The sequence below is a fragment of the Musa acuminata genome, chromosome BXJ2-6, assembly GCF_036884655.1.
Source record: "Musa acuminata AAA Group cultivar baxijiao chromosome BXJ2-6, Cavendish_Baxijiao_AAA, whole genome shotgun sequence".
NCBI classification, from domain to species: Eukaryota; Viridiplantae; Streptophyta; class Magnoliopsida; order Zingiberales; family Musaceae; genus Musa; species Musa acuminata.
In genome coordinates this window covers 41631718-41656968 of record NC_088343.1, presented here as the reverse complement: position 1 = coordinate 41656968, position 25251 = coordinate 41631718, and the positions used below count along the sequence as shown (strand labels likewise).

The 25251-nt window shown below is 36.8% G+C and overlaps 3 protein-coding genes across 4 annotated transcripts; all 3 read left to right on the top strand.

The window, feature by feature from the left end:
- Positions 1–233: 233 nt before the first annotated feature.
- Positions 234–13321, top strand: LOC135615659 (structural maintenance of chromosomes protein 4-like). Its single transcript, XM_065114477.1, has 28 exons — positions 234–386; positions 605–694; positions 854–955; positions 1027–1203; positions 1423–1553; positions 2785–2863; positions 2941–3098; positions 3178–3253; positions 5653–5781; positions 5849–5993; positions 6105–6235; positions 6670–6822; positions 6909–7098; positions 7930–8063; positions 8685–8843; positions 9342–9647; positions 9751–9927; positions 10146–10229; positions 10301–10510; positions 10613–10702; positions 10782–10903; positions 10973–11128; positions 11200–11307; positions 11422–11482; positions 11656–11790; positions 12619–12706; positions 12777–12849; positions 12929–13321. The coding sequence occupies exons 1-28, from the start codon at positions 234–236 to the stop codon at positions 13047–13049; spliced, it is 3738 nt and encodes a 1245-aa protein (XP_064970549.1). The 3' UTR covers positions 13050–13321.
- A 1520-nt stretch (positions 13322–14841) lies between these two features.
- On the top strand, positions 14842–19438 carry LOC135615658 (probable mitochondrial adenine nucleotide transporter BTL1). The gene is made up of 5 exons (XM_065114476.1): positions 14842–15264; positions 16007–16101; positions 17170–17503; positions 18509–18746; positions 18970–19438. Exons 1-5 carry the CDS (start codon positions 15103–15105, stop codon positions 19218–19220), a joined length of 1080 nt encoding a protein of 359 aa, XP_064970548.1. The 5' UTR covers positions 14842–15102; the 3' UTR covers positions 19221–19438.
- Positions 19439–21759: 2321 nt separating this feature from the next.
- LOC135615657 (pentatricopeptide repeat-containing protein At3g57430, chloroplastic-like) lies at positions 21760–25098 on the top strand. Of its 2 annotated transcripts, none has more exons than XM_065114475.1 (2): positions 21760–24312; positions 24763–25098. In XM_065114475.1, the coding sequence occupies exon 1, from the start codon at positions 22201–22203 to the stop codon at positions 24139–24141; it is 1941 nt and encodes a 646-aa protein (XP_064970547.1). In that variant the 5' UTR covers positions 21760–22200; the 3' UTR covers positions 24142–24312; positions 24763–25098. The 2 variants fall into 2 exon arrangements, with proteins under 2 accessions (XP_064970547.1, XP_064970546.1); XM_065114474.1 differs by having other exon boundaries at positions 21760–24458.
- The last annotated feature ends 153 nt before the right edge of the window (positions 25099–25251 follow it).

Here is a 25251-nt window from a genome sequence, read left to right as displayed (position 1 = left end):
GATGAGTAAGGTTTATGGGCCGAGGTGCAGGGCCCATTAAGTTGGCTGCGTTGGGCACGTGGCCCAATAAATTCTTCTTCAGCGAAGGCTTTTTGGCTCCCAACAGCGAAATTTTTGGGTTCCCTCCCAAAGTAATTTATCGGCGCCCTCTCCCCGCCTCTCTCACTCTCTCTCTCTCTCACCACCGACTCGCTTGTGGAAGTTGTTTGCGTCGGAAGCGGCTGGAAGCTGGGATGAGCCCTGGCATGGGGTCGGAGGAGGACGATCGAGGGTCTCCTTTTTCTCCTTCTACGTCGGCGTCGAGGCCGCGTCTCGTCATCAAGGAAATGGTGCTTCGCAACTTCAAGTCCTACGCCGGGGAGCAGCGGATCGGCCCTTTCCACAAGGTCCGCCTTTTGTTCTTCTTATTTTCTCTTGAGAGAGGAAAAGGAAAAGCTTGGTCGCGGTTGTGCAATTGTTTTTGGGGCAAAAATATTTTGTTTCCTCTGCAAGGTCTGGGTTTGATTTAGTTTGGTGTGGTTATGATTCGCTTTAGTGGGATACAAAGGCTGCTGCTGCTTCCCCTTATCTCTCTTGTTATTTTGTTGTGAACTTATTTTGCCAGAGCTTCTCAGCGGTCGTTGGCCCAAATGGGAGTGGGAAAAGCAACGTCATAGACGCGATGCTTTTTGTTTTCGGGAAGCGGGCGAAACAGGTAAGACGCTTAGGTCAGTCTATCATTTGGTTATGGACTTTTAATTTGTTTCACATTGTCTTCTTGCACGTCCATGAATTTAGAATTATAGTTCAATTAGCTGTATAGTTTGCTGCAATATGCAACTTGTTGAAATGAATGTTCTTTGGGGGACTGAAGATGCGACTAAATAAAGTGTCCGAGTTGATACATAATTCAAGCAACCACCAGAACTTGGAAAGTGCTGGAGTTTCAGTTCGCTTTCAAGAAATCATCGACTTGGTGAGCTTTTAATATGTGATCATTTATCATGGAAGCATCACACTGACATGTGGTTATCTTAATCATTTCAGGATGATGGAACCTACAAGGCTGTTGAAGGCAGTGACTTTGTCATCAGCAGAGTTGCATTTCGAGATAACTCCTCAAAGTATTATATTAATGATCGTGGAAGCAATTTTACTGAGGTCACCAAAAAGCTGAAGGGAAAAGGAGTGGACTTGGACAATAACCGTTTTTTGATCCTTCAGGTGAACAATTTCACATCTAAAAATTGAAAACACTGAATGCTCTATGTTTAATTATTTCTTATTTTTTCAAGAAATCAATGCAAAACAATATGTTATTTCACATAAGGAGTTAATGTGGAATTCCTATAGCTTATTGGTTATAAGAAGGCCCTTCTTGTTCATGTAATTGGGTTGTCTCCCTTTTTCTTCTCACCCTAGTTGTATCCCTTGTCTTTGCAGGGTGAAGTTGAGCAGATCTCACTTATGAAACCAAAGACCCAAGGGCTTCATGATGAAGGATTCTTAGAGTATCTCGAGGATATCATTGGAACAAATCAATATGTGGAAAAGATTGAAGAAGCCTACAAACAGTGAGTTCATGTTGTAGTTGGTATCTATGTACAATGAACGATCCAATAGTCTTAAGTTTTGGTCACAGTTTGTCATATGTATTTAATGCTTAGACAGAATTTCATAATTGAATAATACTTGTTCCTCTTAGGTTTTGCAATGTTTACACTAGGGGTCTGAGTTTTCATGAGTTTTTGCCTGTGTGCTATTGGGCTGTCTTGAATGTATGTTGACACACAGTTTCATTGCATTGTTTTTGTTGGCTGATATAAATATTGTGCTGTATTGTAGGGATTGACATGCATTCTGCTTTATAATTGACATGGGGCTTGCCAGCAAAATTAAAAGCTTGCTTTTATATGCTTGAGTTCCAACTAATTGCTTTTTATTAAATCTTTTCGACTCAGTTCGAAGCCTATTAAGAGGGAGAGGATCGTGCTAAACTGTAACAGCTAGCATTTGTCATTTATGAAGGGTAAGTACTACCTGAAAGTGACAGACATCTTTGTCACCTTATTGTCCCAAAAAACTAAGATGTGGGTTAGGAAGTTATCAGGAGCTTGGCAAAATAAATTCATGGATTTATAGCATTAATTCCATTTTTTTATTGTCATCTTCGACTCTTTCCTCAAATCAGCAAACACAAATGACCGTTGATCTAACAGACATTGTCATGCCCACTAGCCAGAATGCCTGTGCCAGAAAATCTGTTGTTGTCTTGGTCATGGTTTTAAAATACCGGTGGCTTGGTGTGTATCAGCCAGTATTTACCAGTTCGACCACTGACCAGTGTTGGACCATATGGTTTAGTTTTGTTGATATTATTTTATTATTTGGATTGGGTATACATTCTGATATACTAGTACTACATTGGTTGGGTAGACTATCGAAAGCAGTATCGGACAGAATTAAATCCTTGGTTTTGTTTGTCCATGTTGATCTCGGTGAAGTAAAAATGTTGAACTGCCAACATTTTGTAGTCACCTAGTCAAAATGGTGTAGAACTAGTTCTGTCCTTGTCTTATCTTCTAAGACTGGTCCATCCAATGTATCATCATGTGTTCATTGTTTTCTATGCTTGTATATCATTGCTTTTCTTCTAAAGGAATATTTATGTGTTGTTAACACTTTTTACTTCTAAAGAACATTTGTTCTAGTGTAGATTAATTCATGTAACATTTCTTCATTTTATTTTTTGTGCTACCCACAAAATCTTTTTCTCATTTATAAGAAACTAATGTGGCTTTTTAGGCTTGAGTGTCTTAATGAAAAACGTTCATCAGCAGTACAAATGCTAAAACTAGCCGAGAAGGAAAGAGACAATTTGGAGGTATATACTTAATTTGGTACAATTATTTTTATGCTGTCACTTACAATGATATTTATGTTTGTTCATGATTTTCGTAGAATGTTAAAAATGAAGCAGAGGCTTATATGTTGAAGGAATTGTCACTTCTAAAATGGCAAGAGAAGGCAACTAAACTTGCCTCTGATGATGCTGCTTCCCATGTTATAAAGTTGCAGGAGAAAGTGTCAAATTTGGAAGAAAATCTTATGACTGAGAGGTCCTAGTCATTATATAAGTATCACATTGCTTTGCAAATTTAATAATGTATGGGATAAAAACCTTTGCTACCGATGTAGGGAGAAGATTCAGCAGAATTCTACAACTTTGAAAGAATTAGAGGCTGTGTACAACAAATATTTGAAAAGACAAGAGGTAATAGTCTTTGATTAAAGCCATTTGTTGTCCTCCATTGTTTTCAGCAAAACTTAAAGCCAAATTATTCAAGCAAATTTTGTCAGTTTTGTTACATGTTATGGGCTTGAAATGTGTCTTTTGTCCTTAATGTTGCATGCATTTTCTCATTAATAGCCTTTGATTAAAGCCATTTGTTTGTTGCCCTCCATTGTTGTCAACAAAGCTTAAAGTTAAATCATTCAAGCAAATTTTGTCAGTTTTGTTACATGTTATGGGCTTGAAATGTGTATTTTGTCCTTAATGTTGCATGTATTTTCTCATTAAAGTGGTAGGATGTGTTTACCTTACTTCAAGGGGAGGTGGTAATCTCCAAGATAGAAGAGAGAGAGAGAGAGAGAGAGAGAGAGAGAGAGAGAGAGAGAGAGAGAGAGAGAGAGAGTAGCTAGCTTTTAAAAATAATTATGCCAGAAAATAACTTTATATGCCTTTAAAAAAAAATGCAGATCCCAAATAGTTGGGACTTATGGCTTTGTTGTTGTTGTATGCCTTTTAAAAAAAATAGCTTTAAGTATCTTAAATACTTAAGAAATAACTATGCCAAAATTCCAAATTATACATACCAATAATAAGTCTTTTGCGGAGTGGCTGGCTTGTAAATTGGGTGCTAGACATACTTGAAAGTTGTCACTAGGAACAGTAATGAATATGCAAAGAAAATTTTGTTTTGATGCGTAGATTGTTGACTTCTCTTCCCTTTTTATCCATCTATTGCTTCTCTTGAGGTGATTAGGACTTGGGAGAGTTTTGGGTTGGCTATGAGATCTATGTAGTAGGCGATTCATGCTTTGAAGAGGCTTCTCTTGTTGAGTTGGCTATGACACTAGACCCCGCCTTATTGCTGGCCCAACTGAATCTGGAGCTGAGCTTACTCTGGTCCTTGATCCTAGGGCAAAATAATCCCATGCATGGTCGTTGGTTAGCAAGGACATGGCTGGCCCCATGATGGTGTTGAACCTAGTAATGACTCTAAGGGGGGTTTTGCCATGTGAATAGATCTGTAGTTGAGTTAATCAAGTTGTGATATCAAGCATGATCAAGGGTTAAAAGGATCAAGTCATTGTGGCATTATGAGGATCTCTTAGTTGCTAAAATAACCAAACTTCGATGCCCAAAATTCTCAGAGCATGATTGTTTGAGGTTCGAATAAGTGGAATTTATTACCGTGTCAATATGACTCATTTTAGATAGGGAATGCATCGTATTATAAAGTTGGTCGAAATTATTAAAGACAAAAAAAATGATAATACAACTCAAGCTGAATCTGCCATAAAATTTATTTATGTAGAATTACTTTTCTAGTCATTGCTCTGTTGCAATAAAGCAACTTCTTCACGTCCGTGCATAGCTTTATGTACTTTTCCAGAATCTGCAGTAGTGAAAGCCTCATGAACCAGACACAAGAATCTTAAAGCAATCCATATACATTTTAGCCTATAGATACAGAGAGGACAGATTATGGATAGAGTGTAGAGAATTATACAGCTTCTCTTATAAAAAGAGTTTCACTGACTGCAGACATCAGACTTCATAATTCTTTGTAAATTGTTTCTGGAGATTTGAATTTTAATGCTAATCAAATCATGCTGATGATTTGGTGTAGCACAACTGGTGTAGGATGGATTTTGTTAGCAGTTAGTGGAGTTCGGTCTATGTCATTTGAGTCAAAGCCAAGTTCAATTATCTTCAATTGTTTTGATTACTTTTGCACGAATGGAATAACCTTCGAGGGCAATCTTTAAGAGCGTTGTTAGTGGTCATGGATCAAGGAATTCCCTAATAAAGGTTAGATGGTTTATTATAATTGTAGTAGATTTGGTGAAAGAAAGTTGGTTTTATTTGATTTCCAAGCTTGTAATGCTCTCTTTGATAATTTTTTGATTTTTCTTTCCTTTTCATGTTAATTCTTCCTTTTTATTTCTCTAGATATCCTGCATTATTCTCTTTTGGATATTAGCATATATATTTTATTTTCTATTATATTCTAGTGTTTTTAGACCTCAAACCTTGTTTATCTTTTCAATAAGACATGTGCTATTTATTTTCTATTAAACTAGGCCTCTAATTGATCACATAATACACCATAGTCCTCTATTTGGCTTTCCATAATCCGTTATACCCTGTACCCTGTTGACAACTTCTGTTGTATTGTGAAGCTTTTTACCTTTAGTATCATCCTTTTAATTTCCCCTCGAGCTTTTCCTAATTTCAAAAATTTTTGATGCTATATTTGATTATAAAACTGCAGATCTAATTTTTTATTTTCTATGTTAGTGCATCATTTGTTACATCACATGCTTTGAATTTGTAATTTCTTATGTTTCTTAGTGCTCCTTTGATATTTGCATTAAAATATCCAGGAACTTGATACTGACATGAGGACTTGTAAAGAGCAATTTAAGGAGTTTGAGAGACATGATGTAAAATATCGAGAAGATTTTAAGCACATGAAGCAAAAAATAAAAAAACTGGACGATAAACTTGTAAAGGTATGCAACATTCTTTTTGGTTTTTGTGATACTGATCACAATTGTCTGAATGTCATCTGGATAACAGGATTCTGCAAAAATTGATGATCTTGTAACTGATAATGAAAAATCATCAAGCCTCATCCCAAAACTTGAGGAAGAGATACCTAGACTGCAACAGCTCCTACTTGAAGAAGAAAAGATTTTAGAAGAAATTAAAACAAGCTCTCGAGGTGATCTTTTCTGAAGATAATATGACTCACTTGGTTACTGCTGACCACCATTTCTTTTCAAGATTTGGTATCTGCTGTTGATTGGCTAACACTAAATATTTTCACATGCAGATGAAACTGAGAAGTATCGTTCTGAGCTCACTGAGGTCCGTGCAGAACTGGAACCTTGGGAAAGCCAACTAATTAAGCATAAAGGAGCGCTAGATGTGGCATGTGCTGAAAGCAAGCTTTTGAGAGAAAAGGTGGTTTGCTGTAGTATGATGAAGTTATAATGTCTAAACCTAGAAAGTAACTACAAAAGTAAAACTATTGAAGGTATTTATTTATACTGGGTATTATTTTATGGAGGGACAACTGAAAATGGTTATGTCCTCTTAGTTCCATAGTTCTATATTCATGGAAAATCCAGGGATTTCAAACTTAGAGCAAACTATCTGCTTAGCAGAGTATATATATATATATATATATATATATATATATATATATATATATATATATATATATATATATATATATATATATATATATATATATATATATATATATATATATATATAAATGTCTTGTCAATTCTATAATCTGTTTGGATGTCCATTAATTTGGTTAAAATTGTCTGTATAGCATTATGACCTAAGCAAGTTATTGTCATTGAGCCAGTCTAATGTTTCATCTTCAGCACGATGCTGCTCAAAAAGCAGTTGAGGACGCACAGCATCAGATTGATGAGATATTGGAGAAGATCAAAAATAAAAAGCAATATATTGCTGAGATTGAGATTAAAATAGAGAAAATGAAGGTTGAAGCATTGGAAGCTCATAAGTTGGAACAGGTACAACATTTATGTTATGCATCTAAATTTTTTCATGCTATTGTTGGAAACTTCGACTTGATTGCTAAAAATTGAACAATTTGCAGGAATGCATAAAAGAACAGGAATCTCTTATTAGTCTTGAACAAGCAGCCAGGCAGAAAGTTACAGAAGTTTTATCTGTTCTGGAATCAGAAAAGAACCGTGGTTCTGTCCTAAAAGCAATACTGCAAGCTAAAGAGTCAAAAGAAATAGAAGGAATTTATGGCCGATTGGGTGATTTAGGTGCAATCGATGGTAAATTTTATACTAAGCAATAAATGCTTCTGCATATCCTTGTGCATATCGGTTTTATTGTTATTTTTATTTAAAATTGATAATTCAGCTAAGCTTATCAACCCTGTTGATATTTCTCAATGAACAATGTGATGCCTAATTCTTGCTTAGACATCTTGGTCCTGCATTAAGGATAAAAAATCTTTAGTTGCTCTTTGAGTGTGACAGGTCAAGCATATATAAAGTGGTGCTCAATGCAATGCAATATGTTTGTGTGTGTGTGTGTGTGTGTATATACATGTATATACATACATATATGTATACACATATATATATGTATATACATATATAGATGTATATACATACATGTGTGTGTGTGTGTGTGTATGTATATATGTGTATATATATACACATATGTATGTATATATATACATACATTATATTTATAAATATATGTGTATGTATGTATGCATGTATACATACACCTGTTGAGATGTATGCTTAGCACATAAAATTACTTTTTTGACACCTTTTACATGATCAATTGTAGCTAAAATGAGGAACCGCCGTATATAGTTTTGAGAATTAAATGCTACTTAGGGAACAAATCAGACTTTAACTGTCGTTTGAAATCTTCGTTGAGATGCTGACACATATGAATGTGAATTTCACTTGTAAACGTTCAAGCATTTCCTAAACAAAGACTTATCATTCACATGTGTTGATTTAATTTTCTTACTAATACATATTTCTTTATATTCATATTTGTATTTGTGCATCTGCTTCCTTTTCATTTGATTGATTATGAATCATTTATTCTTATTGATCACAACTGCAATCTCTTTGTCGCAGCAAAGTATGATATTGCTGTGTCCACAGCATGTCCTGGTCTTGATTATATTGTGGTTGAGACTACTGCTGCAGCACAAGCATGTGTTGAGTTGCTTCGCAGGAAGAATCTTGGTGTTGCAACTTTCATGATTTTGGTACTTGGCTCATATTTTGTCATTCTTCTGGAAGTTGCATCACATGGTCTAGTAGTTTGTCCCTTCATACTTTACACAAGTCAGAATGCAATATAACAATTTTGCTAGGAATTTTTTCTCTAGATCATTTCCTTTCATATGCATGTATTTTTAGACACATGCACATGATATAATATGAACTAAAAAAACTCGTATAACTGATATAGCAATATGAGCTTATGGGGCTGGCTAAATCATAACCGAACAGACAAGGAACAGGATACATGTGATCATGGGTTTTTCATACTAAAATAGCATATTTGGAAGGATATCTGCCTGTTTGTCTTGTAGCACTATTGTTACAGAGTGAAAATGAATAAACTTAATGGTACATGATAGTTAGCATTGACTAGGACCATGGTACAATTATAATTACAATTCCTATCAATGTATAATTACAATTCCTATCATTGACCTCAGAAGAACCTTTAAAATAGTAAGATATGGTTCTTTGCTGATAATATAAAAAAAAGTAAGTGTCTTTGAAATTTCCATTGATATGATAAAATATAAAGGTATGGTTCATCGAGTTGCATTTCCTCATATCTGAAGCGCACAATGCTTATGTATATTCTGATGCAGGAAAGGCAAGTAGAACATCTTCGTAGGCTGAAGGACAAAGTTAAAACCCCTGAAAGTGTTCCACGCCTTTTTGATCTTGTTACTGTAAAAGATGAGAAGTTAAAATTAGCCTTTTTTGCTGCGCTTGGAAACACTGTTGTGGCAGAAGACCTCGATCAGGTTTTATTTTTACTCAGCTCATCTTTCATCTTTTAGTCTCTCAGAATCATTTGCTTGGATAAACCTCTTATGGTCAGATTTTCCTTCTAAGTTGTATTATTTCACAACCCTGTGAACAGAACGCCCTGCTCTTAAGCTTGCTTCAGTTCAGGTTCTGCTACTCTGCCTGTTATGGTTGCAACTCTTCTGAGGTGTTGTAATGTTTTGATGTCTAAATTTAGCCAATATTTCTTTAGATTAAGTCCTTTAAGACATAAGAACGCCCCATAAGATCACTGGTTCTGTTTCATATGAATTCTTTATTCTCTTCATCTCAGTTTGACCATCATTTATTTTGCTTTCTGGAACTTATCTTGAATATCAAACATAATGATTGTACAAGGTGACTTGGTATACATTTTTCACCTTGTGATGGTGTTAGGAAGTCCAATTTATTGGCGTATAGATTTGAGGAAATTACTTGTCTGCATCTGATGCCTTTTCTGTTACTACTTCTAGGCTACTAGGATCGCATATGGAAGGGATCAAGAATTCCGGCGTGTGGTCACACTGGAGGGTGCACTATTTGAGAAGTCTGGTACGATGAGTGGTGGTGGCAGCAGGCCTTTAGGTGGGAAGATGGGAACATCTATTCGGGAAAGTATTTCAGGAGACGATGCTGCCAATGCTGAGGAGGAACTTTCGCAACTGGTTGGCCAACTCAACAGTTTACGCCAAAGAATTTCTGACTGTGTGAAACGGTATCGGGGTTGTGAAAAGGCTGAAGCCCATCTTGAAATGGAACTAGCAAAAACTAACAAGGAGGTAGGTTTGTTTCTGCTTGAATGTGCAGCAAATGAGGATTGCGTTTTGTGAATCTTATAACCTGTGATTTATGTCATGACCCAAGGCTTTTGTTTTTGTATAGGTCGACAGTTTGAATGAACATCATAGATATGTAATAAAACAGCTCGAGTCGCTGAAGGTTGCATCAAAGCCAAAGAAGGATGAATTGAACCGTCTGAAAGAGCTAGCTGATGTAATATCTGCCGAGCAAAGTGAACTAGAGAAGCTTGTTCAATGCTCTAGTACACTTAAAGAAAGAGTAAGCTTATGTTGCTAAAGAGTATGGAAGGTTTTTACAAGTTTCAATTCTTTTCTACCTAGAATTACTTGGTAAACATGAAAAGCACTCCTGTTATCTTCATTTTTCATTTCTCTGCTTGTACAGTGATTGGCACATAAGACTTGATAGACAATTTTCAGTGTTTAATACCTTCTTATGAATTGATAAGATCTTCCTTTTCATCCATGTTACTTTAGGCTGCCATTCTACAGAAGAAAATTGAAAATGCAGGTGGTGAACTGTTGAAAAATCAAAAGTCAAAAGTTGCAAGAATCCAAGCAGTAAGTATATGCTGTTGAATATCCAAAAAAGTTCCAAGAGCTTTATTTTGTAACTCTAATGATGTTGTCAGGATATTGATAAAACTTCGACTGATATCAACCGGCACAAAGTTAACATAGCTACAGGCCAGAAAATGGTTGAGAAGTTGACCAAGGGGATTGAGGAGACAAAGAAAGAGAAAGAAAAACTAATGCAGGAGAAGGAGAATATGCTAACTGTTTTCAAAGAGATAGAACAAAAGGCATTTTCAGTCCAAGAAAACTATAAAAAAACTCAAGAGGTACCTATTGGATTTTCTTCACATGCTGCTGATGATTTTGGCAGGCATTACATCCATGTCTACTGGATATATATTATGTTAACACTAAAATGTTTTCTGCAGCTCATTGACAAACATAAGTTTGTTCTTGATGAAACGAAAGCAGAATACAACAAACTAAAAGCGACCATGGATGAGCTACGAGCTGCGGAGGTTATATTGCATAAGAACACCATTCACTTTATATAGTTCGCGACATCTCTCTCTTCAAAATCATGTTTGCAATGTGCAGGTTGATGCTGAGTATAAATTGCAAGATGCGAGGAAGCTCAAAAAGGAATGGGAAATGAAGGTAAAAGCATCAGGGAAAAGACTTGATGATATACAGATAGAACTTGTTAAACACATGGATCTGTAAGTGTATCTACAGTTGGATTATCTATAAGTTGTCATTTCTCTTCCTTAAATTATATGTGTTTGCAGAATAAAGAAAGATGCAGTTGATACTGAAAAAGTTCAGGCAACATTATCTGATGGGTCACTGCAAAATGCTTGTGATATAAAAAGAGCAATGGAAATGGTGACCTTGCTAGAAGCTCAGCTAAAGGATATGAATCCCAACCTGGATTCCATATCAGAGTATGCTTGTTTTATTAGTTGTTTACACTATTATTTATTTTGTATGTTTAAGTATCACTTTGTTGGTACAGATATCGTAAAAAGGTTCACTTGTATAATGAACGGGTGGAAGAGCTTAATGCTTCAACGCAAGAACGAGATGAGATGAGAAAGCATTATGATGGATTGAAAAAACGAAGGCAAGTGCCTGCTGAATCTTTGTAATTTCAGTAAATATCTGCTTATGCTTCAACAATGATATGCATTATCCACTACACCTTTTTGTATGACCTCCTAATTCTATTGTGTTTCAGGTTAGATGAGTTCATGGCAGGATTCAACATAATATCACTGAAGTTGAAGGAGATGTATCAGGTAAAATGGATAGCTCCTTTACTTGTTCTAGGGTGCATGTAATGGAAATTTTATTGTCGTTCGTTTTTTTATTAATTGCTTCACATAATTGTTTGCAACATTCATATGAAATGAATAACATATATTTATCGACATTTTCTCTTGAATAGATGTGGTTATTGTTTGAACTGCAGATGATCACTCTTGGAGGTGATGCAGAACTTGAACTAGTTGATTCGCTGGATCCTTTTTCAGAAGGTGTGGTTTTCAGCGTAAGACCTCCAAAGAAGAGCTGGAAGAATATTGCTAACTTGTCAGGTGGTGAAAAGGTATAATGCACATTTATATTACTTATATCCTTATTCTTGATAATTTGGAATCAAGGAAATGCTTTAATTCTAATCCATCTGTGGAGTCGAGAGTTTATTAAATATAATTCTACTACCAGTCTTGCATTGTTTAGGACAACATTTCAAATGATCAAAGAAATGGTTAACATGTGGCTTCTAAAACTTGCATTGTGTTGGAGTGATCTTGTAAACCTTACATTATGTTGATAAGGCTGACATGTTAGTAGAAAATCTACAGTTGGTTTATACTTTGTGAATATTCATTTGATTCCATTTCAGGCAACTCTTTATGGCCCTGCTGTCCACAAAAATGTTTTTGAGAGAAACTCCTTAATTGAGATGGCAAAAGATACTTGCTCTGCCTGCTTTTGGAAGTATGTTGTTCATGCATCAGCAGAGCATGTTATGCTGAGATGGCAAAAGATACTTGCCCTTCTTCATCAGTCCCTGTGACATGTTGGAAACAGAAATTGATATGCTGAGCACATTATATCTATTCAAGTGATTAATGTTATGAACTATCTGTGGACTCTAGTAGCAGATCTTCTTGACAAGGCTATAGTTGAATAGATCCCTTCTAGGAGAACTAAACGAACCATTTGACAGTACATCTAGTGGAGTAGAATTGATATTGAGCTCAAAAGATGATCACTGGTTATTGTCTAGGTGTTCAATCATCTTCTTGGATATATATTTATCTTTTAGTTTTTTGGGGTTTTCTATTCTCTTATATGTTAAATTGGAGATATTAATCTAAATGAAACTTTTATTTGGGTGTATAATTCTTCTGATCGAATTTACTTGCAGACACTTAGCTCGTTGGCTCTCATTTTTGCCCTCCATCATTACAAACCGACGCCACTTTATGTTATGGATGAAATTGATGCAGCGCTAGGTAATCCTTCTCAACTTATTTTGTTTCCACTAATTTTGATTTGGTTCTGAACCCTCTTTCCTTTTGGCAGACTTCAAGAACGTTTCAATTGTGGGTCACTATGTGAAGGACCGGACTAGAGATGCCCAGTTTATTATCATTAGGTAGTATCATGCAGCTTTGACTTTTTTCTGTGCCAACTTATTTCTTTACCTAGTTCTTACACACAAGATTCCAATGCAGCCTGCGAAATAACATGTTTGAACTAGCTGATCGACTTGTTGGCATTTACAAGACCGATAATTGCACAAAAAGCATTACCATCAATCCTGGGAGTTTTGCATACTGTGGAAAGGCTGATTAAGTTGATGTTCTACCGGATTCTAGCCAACTGTTGCCACCATATGTAAATCCTTGGAGCATGAAAGAATACAGCATGGAGAAAGTTTGTGTTGTGTTAATTGTGTATAATATGTTAGGCACTATAATGTTCTCATCAATTGATAGATTGATCTAGGGGCCGACTGTGTTAGCTTTGGTGAAAAGAATGAACAGTAGCCTTGATAATATTATACAGGAAGTGATGTGTCTGATCAACATCATCTGAAATATTTGCTTGTAACTTTTGTTCCTGTATTATTGGTTGTATGGTATAATGCTAATGTTTTGCTTTTAGCATGTCTGAAAAAAGCATGCTAATGTAAAATTCAACCAAATTTTTTATCAGGTTTATTAAAAACAAATCATTTATCTTCTAATATGACAGAATCCACTTATCTAAGCTCAAATAATTTAAGACATTATGGTTTGTTGTTTGTACATCTGGTTACATTTATACATTTATAAAAATATATAAATTATACTATTATTGTGTGGCCTATTTATGTGCAGGAGGTTCCTATCAATACAAAATTTAGTGAATGCCAATGCATATTAGTCTTACACCTGCAAGTAAGAAGACTGTTATCATTTCTCAAATCAGATCATAAAAGAACAAATTTATCATGAGACCAATGTGTGTCAACATAAAAGAAAGAAAATAAAACTGGATGTGAACTTTTAGACATTTGAGGACCACCACCACATTACTGGTAGAGTCTCTTTCTGGTCCAACCAGCTTCATGGGCCACATTTGTATCTACATAGCTGGAGGGATGTCTCAACCAAGGTTCAGTGTTCATGCCCTCCAAGAATCAATTGGAAGATTAGATTGTTGATGTCAACACATCCAAAACCAACTCCCAAAATTAATGGCATGCATGATGGCGAGGGAAATCACTCATCTGACAAGATGAAGCAGGCATTTCTGCAAGCCAAATGAATGGATGATCTTCTTGCTAGAGCAGTATGAGTAATAATAATATTAGTATTCAACAAAACAAAACAAATAACTATGAATACCAAACAATTATCTATGTGTTGGAAAGTTCAAAATTTTTCATATGTCGCTTAAATATTTGCAAAAGTAATTTATATGTACTTATTCAAGGAGATAAAATACTTAAAAATAACCCCCTTTATACAAAAGTATAAGTAGCTATCCGAGAGACGAAAGGTGAATTCTAACGAAGCGCACCTTAAAAGATTTTTCCGAGGCTCAAATTAGAATGGATCAAAGTAGAGCGATTGCATGTGTGAAGTGCGATACGATAACCCGTTCAATGAACATACTTACCCATATTAAATTATAGAATTTAATTACGAGAAATTTGTGACATCGAGTGTTTTTTATTTTTATTTTTTTCCTTTTCCAATCCTTTAAAAGAAGATTACAAAAAATACCATATTCTCATTAATAAATAATGTTCGGATGTCGATCGCAACGCGAAGTTTTAGACTCTGTCCAAAGACAATATAAAGAAATATTAAAAGATTCCAAACGTGGGTCCCACTTAAAAAATCATTATCTGTTCTTGGAACAGTAACCCCACCCAAATGAAAGCTCCAAATAATTTTTCTTACGTTATCACGACGTACTCGGAAATCTATCTCCCTTCTTACCGGACGTCTTTGTGAGCCCCAGTTATTTCGCCAGCGAGAGAGCGAAGGGTCAAACGAAGCGTGTGAGACAAGTAGGTCCCGATAGAGTTCAGACGGCGTGGAAAGGAGTGACAGTAACCAAAACGCACAAACGCTGCAAGCATTCGAGAAAAATATGAGGGAAAAAGGCCCAAAATAAATAGTAAATATCTTACAAAACCATCAGAGCAAGAGGGAACGAATCACTCCCGATCCAAGAAAGCTCCGTCTTTCCTTGCTAATTCTTCTGAGTTCCGTTCCCTTTTTCGCTCACCTACTTACCTCGGCAAGCTTTGCAGCGTTTTGGAAGTCCATAAAGCGTCGCCCTTTTTGGGTTGCATTAATTATTTGACCACACCTTTTTTCCGGGGAATTGGAAAGGGGAGCCGTTGGGTGGAATGGATTTGGAGGCGGAGGCGCATAAGAAGAAGCGGGAGTTGCTGGTGCTGGGTTTGGCGGATGCGTACGGCGACGAGATGGCGGTGCCCAAGGAGCTCGAGGTCGACAAGGACGCCCCCGCCCCCGCCGCCGTCGCGCTCCGGCTCCGTGTCGCGATGAAGGTCGGGGCTTTCTTTTTCCCGGTTGGATTTCATGGTTCGGCTCCTCTTCTTGTCTGTCGTTTCCGGAGCTCGCGTCTTTTTATATTTGAAGCTCGTTCTTTGATCCCCAATCGGCCGGTTTGTCGGATCTCTTTTCTTTTAAGGATCAAGGCTTCGCCTTTTTGTGATTTCCTTTTGGTTCGTTTAGGCAAGTTTCCATCTTTTAAGGAGTGTAGAGATTCCGGTGGCGTTCGCACGTCTCGTCGTCATTTGGTTGGTGTTATTACCAATAGGGTAACGGTTCTGCCTTTCTGTTTGTGTTTGAGCGTTGTTTTTTTATCTTGATATGTAATAGATATCTCCGGATTTATTGGATTCCTTATCTTTATGCGTGTTCTGTCTCTTTTCCGAGATCTTCAAGATTTCATCGTTTACTTTGGAACTCGATATCTACCAGTTGGATGGACGCGTTCCTTTTGACATTCGTGGTGTTTGATTATATGTCTAACTGATCACTCTTTTGGGTTCTTGGCTCTTTTATCAAACTAGGAAACAGTGGTGTTTGTTTATATGCCTAACGTAACACGCTTGTTTATGGTTCTGTTCTGAAACTGGGAATGACTGGCGGAGTGCTCTTTTCACTCACTGTGTCCACAGTTTTGGAGAAAAACTGCAGCATAGTTTCAGACTACAAAACTGTGAATGTTAACGCCCGACGGTAAGTGGCATGATGATGAGACTGATGTTGCTTGTTTTGCTGCAGAACTTCTTTAGGAGTAGAGAAGCTGGTGAATTTGTCAGTGGAGCATTAGCTGGTGCCATGACTAAAGCTGTTCTTGCACCTCTAGAGACTATCAGGTTTGTGTCGTCTCCTCCTCCTCTGGTTTTATGTTGACATATTCAGATAGATGTTGCATTGAAACTCTTCCTTTTCTTGCCAAAAGTATAGCTGCATATAAGTAATTGCCTTTGGAGAGATATGTTGAAGTATGAAGTTATATTTTGAATTTCCCAGAAGGTTGTGATGAATTAAATTATGTATCTTCATTTTCTTATCAGGAAGTTGATATGGTTTACTTTTCTGAGAGCACTCTTAGAAACTCGTTTGTGCATTTTGATGTAGCACATCATATCATCTTTGAGATTGTTTAGTTAACTGACATGATACTCAACTGGTGGAGTTGGCTGATATCTGGATTACCACAAAGAACTTACCTTCAGTATGGTTCTCATGCATGATGACTTCCTCCTATTCTTAAGAGTGATTAGTAATTAGAATGATATTTGGTCTTCACCAGAATATTCTCACCTTGACTTTATAGAAAAGTTTCCTGGGAAGCTTAATGAGTTATTATGTAAATTCCAAAATAAAAGTTAGTAACCTAAGACACTTCTGATAAGTGTGATGCTGATTGTCATTTTTGTGATGCTAGTAAATGTTCCTTTAATATCTGAATCTATGACTAACTTGATGGCATGATGAACAAAAGATGGTAAAGTGCCTCTTGCAACGTCGATGTGATTCACATTGATCAATAAACAAGGATGCTAATCCATTAAGCTTGTTTTTCATTCATTGGAACATCATGCTGACTGTTGATGGTTACAACTTTTTTGGATAGGCTCTGTAGTGTTATGGTTGAGATACTCTCACATCGACAAGTTCTTTCTAGTACTTGTTATTAGGACTGGTTTGGTTTTTGTATTCACTTGAGTCTTAACAATCTATGACAAGTTAGCCGTTTTCATTCTTGGCTGTTGAACTTGTTCCTTTCCCATATATCTAATGTGTTCTTTTCTCTTTCACAGCATCTCAAGAAATGCTTGAATTTTATATCCTTTTTGTTAGTCTTTACTGTCATAGTGTAACTAGCATAATTAATTTTCAAATAAACATTGTCAACCGAATTTTGTACTGCATTGCAGAACAAGGATGGTGGTTGGAGTTGGATCCAAGCACATTTCTGGAAGTTTTCTAGAGATCATTGAAGAGAATGGTTGGCAAGGACTTTGGGCAGGAAATACTGTTAACATGCTCCGGATTATACCTACCCAGGCTATTGAACTTGGTACTTTTGAGTGTGTCAAGCGGACTATGACATCTGTACAAGAGAATTGGAAAGAGAATGGAAGCCCAAAGATACAGATTGGTCATATCAATCTAGATTTGTCCTTCCTATGTATCTCTCCAGTTGCCGTCGGTGGTGCTGCTGCAGGCATTATGAGCACACTCGTTTGTCATCCTCTTGAAGTTCTTAAGGTATAAGAGAATGACTCTGAAACTGATGGTGATACATTAGTTACTGCTTTACAATGTTTGTCTGGGTTAAGAAGTGTAGTTGAAGTAAATGCATTAGTCTTCAAAGTTGATGATCGCTATTATTTAACTTCTTTTATGTTTTTCCACTTTGCAGTTTTTGGAAAACTAATCATCTCAGACTAGATCTTTTATTACCATCTGTTTGTAACATTGCCTTGTATAATTCATAATCCTGTATTTATGAAACCAGTTAAAAGATGAAATGTCAACTGTAAGCCCTCTCCATGCTTTGATTTAATCTGGGAACACAGAATTTTATTGGTGAAACAAATATTGTGGATTCCATTGCTCCAGATTTTTTATTCTGAATGTTTCATATTTGTGTTTGTTGCTGAAGTTTTTTTGTTCTAAAAGTGTTAGATTCTGGATAAAGATTCTTTGAAACTTCTGCACAGTATGAAGGCATCCTTTGAGTTTAGCACACTTTAAAAGGGATCTCAATGCTTTTGGGGGATAGGTATACCTTTCCGGCTTCTGATAAGCCTAATTAATGTTAATTTTCCAGTAACAATTAGGGTATACATTGTACCTGTTGTCTATCGATAATTTAAGCTAGATGAATAATATCCCCTTGGTTAGCATTTCTTCCATTATGGTTCAGGGACCAGATTGTAGTTCATGAATGTTTTGGTGAAGCAATTTATGTTTCATTCAGATTATCTAGCAAACATAAATATCTTTATCCTTGAAATGCTTATATGCCTGAATGGTTAAAGTGAAAAAGTAGCTGCAGCCCTCTTCATAAATTGGCACCATTCATTGTATTGGATTGGATTTAATAGAATATGTTGCGCTCTGATAGATGCTGATACTGTAGTAAAGTGTTCTAGCTGACTATACTTTCTAATATGTTACTTTCATATATTCTTTTTAACGTCAAAGTGGAAGGTTAGATGCAATGTTCATTTGATGTTTTCTTATCTTTTTTACAACCTAACATTACAGGATCGTTTGACCGTGAACCGAGAAACCTACCCCAGCATTACCCTTGCTTTGAGTAGGATATATAAGAAAGATGGAATTGGTGGTCTGTATGCTGGCTTATCGCCTACATTAATTGGGATGCTTCCATACAGTACATGCTACTATTTCATGTACGATACCATGAAGAACTCTTACTGCCAAACGAAGCAGAAGAAGTCACTGAACCGTCCAGAGATGCTGATTATTGGGGCTCTTGCTGGTAAGTCTTTGAAGTGCTGCTGGTTATTCTTAGTTATATCTTTCAAATTGAATGCAATATGAGTAACAGAACTGCATGTCATGTTGCATGCCAATTTCTGGTGAAGTAATTCTAAGACATGAAAACTGAACACTGCTACATATACACAGTACTAGATACAGTGACTGGTAATCATAGGTTGGACACCTTCAGCTGACGGCAATCATTTTTTTTGTCTCATTAGGTTTAACTGCAAGCACCATCAGCTTTCCGCTGGAAGTTGCAAGAAAGCGGCTGATGGTTGGATCCCTGCACGGGAAATGTCCGCCCCACATGGCAGCAGCCCTGTCAGAGGTTGTCCGTGAGGAGGGCTTGATGGGTCTCTACCGAGGTTGGGGTGCAAGCTGTTTGAAAGTCATGCCTTCATCAGGCATCACATGGATGTTTTACGAAGCATGGAAGGAAATTTTGATTGTTGACAGACCTCACCTTTGACAGAGAAAATTATTGTTGCCATGATTGTGTCATTACTGATTCTATCGGCTACAGTGTGACCAATGAAGTCATAATTTTCTAATTCCACTTCTGCCAGATTGATACAGAAGAAGACTAGTACCAGTCTAATGAAAGATCTAGGAACTACCTAATGTGAGAGGATGATGGTGAAAAATCTTTAGTTGAAATTATCGGATGATGCATAGTTAGTTTCTCAATGCTGTTCTTGCTTGCTTACAAGCAGACAATTCTTGATTTCTTGATTTAGACTTGCAGATAATTCAAGTTTTGTTGCTAACAAGTACAAAAGGAGTGAGGTATGGATCAAGGCTCTGAGATGTATTGGTTGCACAGAGTTTTGCTCATTTCCATGCAATTCTGCACCTTTTGAGCTCTGTGCTAGTAAACAGAGGATGAACTCTAATTTGAGCAACTTCAGAATCATAAAATGTTCTTCCTGCTTTGCTTTGTTGTTAAAACTGCACCTGGTTTATCTACATCACATTTGTTCGGAGTGAGTGAGATTAAAGAGAGTTCAAAGTGCAAGTGGAAGTTGATCATTGGTGTTTTATCTAGATATTCATTTAATATTAATAATAATTAATTTGATATTCCACTCTTAATTAAAATCTAATGTTGATAAAGTAACAATTTGGATTCCAAGTAGGAACCGATCACACAGTATAAATTTGAAACGGTATTGAGGTCCCTGTAAGGAGATTGAAAGATATTCATCAATCATGAATCTTTTTTTTATTATTTTCAATTTGTATCGCAATAATTCTTGTTTGCTCATTATGATCCATTAGTTATTCATTAATATCTCTTTTTAGTTAAAACTCGTTTGAGAATTATTATTTCTTCAGCAAAAAATAAGAGACTTTAGGTCAATACGAGAGTGCTCAACTAAAGAACGAAGTAGATAATATGTGGTGTTGTACTATTTCTACTTAGATGAGTAAGGAAAAAAAATGATAGAGAAGATGATGTAATCCTAGAGACAACTAAAACCAATAGAGACTTTTGCTAGTCAAGATAAAATTTTGCTCTTTGCGGGTAAAATTTTTTGCATTCAAGAAGTTCGATGGTAATGAGAAAATGAATCACTATAGCTAATTGAATGCAAGGAGTGCAAATACTTCATGTGCTTTAGAAATATAAGAAAAAAAAATATAAGCAAAGAACAGGTGAAAGCTAGTAACCAACTTGATGCATGAAGTACAACTCTCAAGGAGATTGATAAAGTCTATCATTAACCTTCCCAATTCTTGAGAGAATGAGCAAAACATAATACCTTAGTTCTCGTAGTTATCTAGTAAATGAGCCTTACACATATTTAAAGACCATTCGAAGAGGCTCAGCGACAGACAATAATTATCAAATCATCACCAATAGTGATCGATTCTATCAAGACTAGATTGTCCACTTCATTTTCTAATATAATATCAATCAAAAGTGGAAGTGATGTGAACATACTTGGAAAAGACGACTAAGCACATGAGAATTTGATGGGTAAATTTTGTAAAGGAAATACATCAAAAACTTCAAAGTCTATGGGATGATGCTCGTTAAAGCTCTAATAAATATCTATCGTGTTCAAGCGATGCGAGAGATCCATGGGAATTAACAAAGATAAGCACAACTCGACTTACCCCATGCTAAGGTTAGAGTCACTTTCGAGTTAAAGTAGCTTTAGAGGATCAAAGTTTGATTATTCAAGAATAGTGATAGAAAGCAGTTGGAAGTCAAGGGAGGTGCTTTGTAGCTACAGTAGATGATTGAATATTCAACAAAGGTGAAAAGATATAACGTCTTTAAAGGCTTCAACGAGAACATCAAAAGAATAAATGAACAAGAATATCATGGATAAGCTTGTACATAATGTGTTCGATGTAATGTTTATGTATATTTATATATTTAAATTTTGTTTATGTTTTACACAACATGAAGAAGGCTTACAATAGGTTTGGCTTTCTCATTCTTTTAAAAATAGACCATCCAAACAACAATCTTGAGGATATTCTAGCTTCGCAGAATATCAACCAGCATAACACCTTAGAGCTACTTAAGTAGTATATGCCTAGATGGACCTTTGAAGTAGTATCTAGGATTGATTCGCTATCTTGTTCCGTAATAATATCATCTTAGCACTTATAAGGACTTTTAGATACGATAAAACATATTGGATCATTTGTTATGTGATAATTTAAAACTTACAAAGTTTATATTTATAATTTATAATATATATTAAATATTTATTGAAATATTTATTTGTGACATTCTTCAATAGCAACGAGCGGATTATAAACAGATTGACACCAACGAGCGGATTATAAACAGATTGACACCAACGAGCGCTTCTCGATAGCAGTCGGGTGTGCAGGCATCGAGTGGATGTGACTCGTGAGGAATGAAAAAAAAAATAAATTTTAAATTAAAAGAATTATAAATAATAAAATATTATTTTATTATTTTTTCATGAAGCTATAAATAGTGAGAGATTGTCAAAAGGCTCCGAAAAGTAAACTCCTAACATTCTTTTTAAAACTACCGTCGCTGCCCCACCCGCCGCCTTCCGCTGGTCGACCCAATCCCGGCGGCGAAGAACTCCAAGCCGTTCACCGCCACCGCGTCCTCCACTGGCTTCAGCAGCCGCGCCGACATCTCGCAGTCCTCCGCCTCCGGGCACGAGGGCCAGTTCCGGAGCTCCGCCTCGAGGGCGGCGGGTTACCTACAATTCATGACTTGAATCATGAACTGAGTTGTGGTTTGTACAGGGGACTTCATCGAAGCCTCGGCGCCGCAAGTAATTCCAATTCGTTACGTGCTCGCAGTCCTCTGCTCGTCTTCTCTCCCATCGATGATCTGCTGCTCCTGCTGATATCTACCCATATCACTGTCTCCGTTCTCATAACAAGAGACATGTACGAGATCCCACAGAACAACCAACAGCCATTGTTATCCCCTGAGAACTCCGTTCATGACTCTCCAAGGCCTCCTCCGAGCGCTTGGCGGCGTTCGGTGCCTCGCCCGAGGGAAACTCGCCCACAGCAAACTGATCGTCTCAGCTTTCCTTCCCGATATCATCGTTAGCAACCGTGTCATGATAATGTATGCCAAGCTCGGTCGCATTGTTGATGCTCGCACGGTGTTCGATCATATGCCCCATAAGAACGTCGTCTCATGGACAATCATGATATCTGCGTATTCCAGATTAGGCCTTGCAGATGATGCTATCGATTCTGTTAGGTTGATGGTGTCGACAGGTTTGGATCCGAACCACTACACATATGTTGGTCTTCTTTCGGCTTGTGCCAGTGCTGGTTCCGTCAGGATCGGGAAGGAGATCCATGGACGGATTTATCGGGTCGAGCTGGGTGCTATGAGTGTTTTTGTTGATAATTCATTGATTAATTTTTATGCTAAGTGTCGTATGATGATCCTTGCACAAAGGGTATTTGATGGCGCTACTCATCGTAGTTTGGTTTCTTGGGGTTCAATTCTTTCAGGCTATGTCCATTGTGGAGAAAATGAGAAAGCTTTGAGTGTTTTCTCATGGGCACTGAAGGAGGGGGTTGAAGTTAATGAGTTCATGATCACAAGCACCCTGGGCGCCTGTGCTGACCTGGGGGATCCAATGATTGGGAAGAAACTGCATTGCCTTGCTATTAAGACTGGAAATGGATCTGACCAATATGTAGAAGCAGGCATTGTTGATATGTACGCCAACTGCAGCAAGATGGATTTGGCTCACCAAACTTTTTCTGAGCTAGAGGAGCCAGGTTTGGCAACTTGGGCTGCACTGATAGGGGGTTTCACAAAACATGGTCAAGGGGAGAAAGCTTTGGTTCTCTTTAAAGAATTGCTCCTTTCTGGGTTGAAACCCAATGAGCACATTTTTCCTACTGCACTTGTTGCATGTTCAAGCACAGGTGCAGTTCAAGTAGGGAGGCAGATCCACTCATTAATTGTAAAACAGGGTTTTAAAATGTCTGCACATATTGGCAATGCAGTAATGGAGTTCTATGCTAAATGTGGATTGATCAAGGAATCCTCCAAACTGTTTGAATATATGGAAGAAAGAGATATAGTATCATGGAACTCCATGGTTGACTGTTATGTCAAACAAACGGATTTTGAAGGAGCAAGAAACTGTCTGAAAAAGATGTTGGTTGAAGGTGTAAATCCAGATCCGTACACCTATTCAAGTATTTTGAACCTTTGTGCTAATTTACCAGGGTTAGGGTGGGGTTCTCAGACACACGGTAAGGTAATTAAGTTTTCACTTGACAGTCATGTAGTCGTGGGAAGTGCACTCATTGACATGTATGCAAAGTGTGGAAGATTGAAATATGCTGATAAAATTTTCAATATATTGGCATTTAAAAACTTAGTCTCCTGGAATAGCATCCTTGTTGGGTATGCACAACATGGCTTTGGGAGAGAAGCACTGGACATATTTAGAAGGATGCAAGAGGAAAATGTCAAACCTAATGACATAACATTCATCGGAGTTCTATCTGCTTGTAGTCATGTGGGTCTAGTGGAAGAAGGTCAGTCTCATTTTCAAAATATGAAGGATTATGACATCACTCCAAAGATTGATCATTTTGCATGCATGGTGGATCTATTTGCCAGAGCTGGTTTGATAAAAATGGCTTATGACTTCATAAGAAGTATGCCCGTGGAACCAAATAAGGTCATATGGCGCAGTCTTCTGTCTGGATGTAAGACGCACGGAGACCTAGAGATTGGGATGTATGCAGCTAAATGCACTTTAGAGCTCGATCCCGAAGACATTGCAGCGCGTGTCATGTTGTCTGGGGTTTGTGCAGACATTGGTTTGTGGGATGAAAAAGCAGGATTGAGGGAGGTTGTTAATCAAGGATCGAAAAAAGTTCCAGGATCCAGTTGGGTTTAAGTGAACAATCCTTATGTTTTGCTAAAGGTTCTGTGGTACATCATTATGGTAGTTCATTAATGTCTCTTCCACGATGTCCATTTCCTGCAGGGCATTTGAAATACTGGAACAAGTCAAAGTTGACTTTGCTAAACATTTCGGATCTCATTTGGTCCTTTTGAAGTCCTGGCTGTGAGTTCTTGCCTATGGTTCATACTTCAGTTGCCAAGATTAGGTCGTTCTGTGATAGACTGTTATGTGGTCTGCACAAATCTTTTCTTTTTTTCCTTCACATTCCTTGGTTATATATTTATCAATTATCGCTGAGTTCTTTAGAGGTACTAAATTATAGTCTTTATATTTTATTTCTGAATTTTTTTTTATGTGAATTGTCATGCTGAATGCTTCTGCATTTTCTTTATGGATTTTCTTTTTCAAGCATGTTTTTCCGGTTTGGTTTACCCCTAATTGTGCAATTGTATCATAAAAATATGTTAAACACACATGAAAGAAAATCTATCCAAAGTTACAAAGAATGTTGGTGATTAATTTCCTAAATTTATGTTGATGCATTTTGTTTTTGAATTCACTGATTAAAGTACAATTGAATAATTCTTTTCTTGTTGGTTTCTTGTCTTGCAGAAATGAAGTCAGCAGAGACCTTGCATATGGAATGGCATTAAGAGGCCATGTTATTTATCGACCAGGAAATTTATCCATTAGCTCTCCAAAGTTTGATGCATTTGTTATCTGACAATGCAGTCATTAAGTGGCTCATAATGTTGTCTTTGTTTGGTTGATCATAAGGCTTTGATCGATGTTCTCACTAATCAGTCACAAGTTTTATGCAAGTCTAAAATTTAGAACTATCAAATCTGACTTATGAAGGAGGAGATGATTGAAGCGTCGCAGAGTTCATTTCCTGTTAAATTCGCCGATTGATTTGAGGTTGCTGGTAGCTTGATGATGAATTCTCCACCTGACATGGTGCCACTTTCTCTTATTAATAGTTTTCTATTGGGTTATTTTTATCTTATTTATTTCATAATAATCCTGCCATTTGAACAGGATTGATATATAGTGTTAAAAGATTGATATAAATTGTTAATTAGTAAAATGTGATCTTCCATA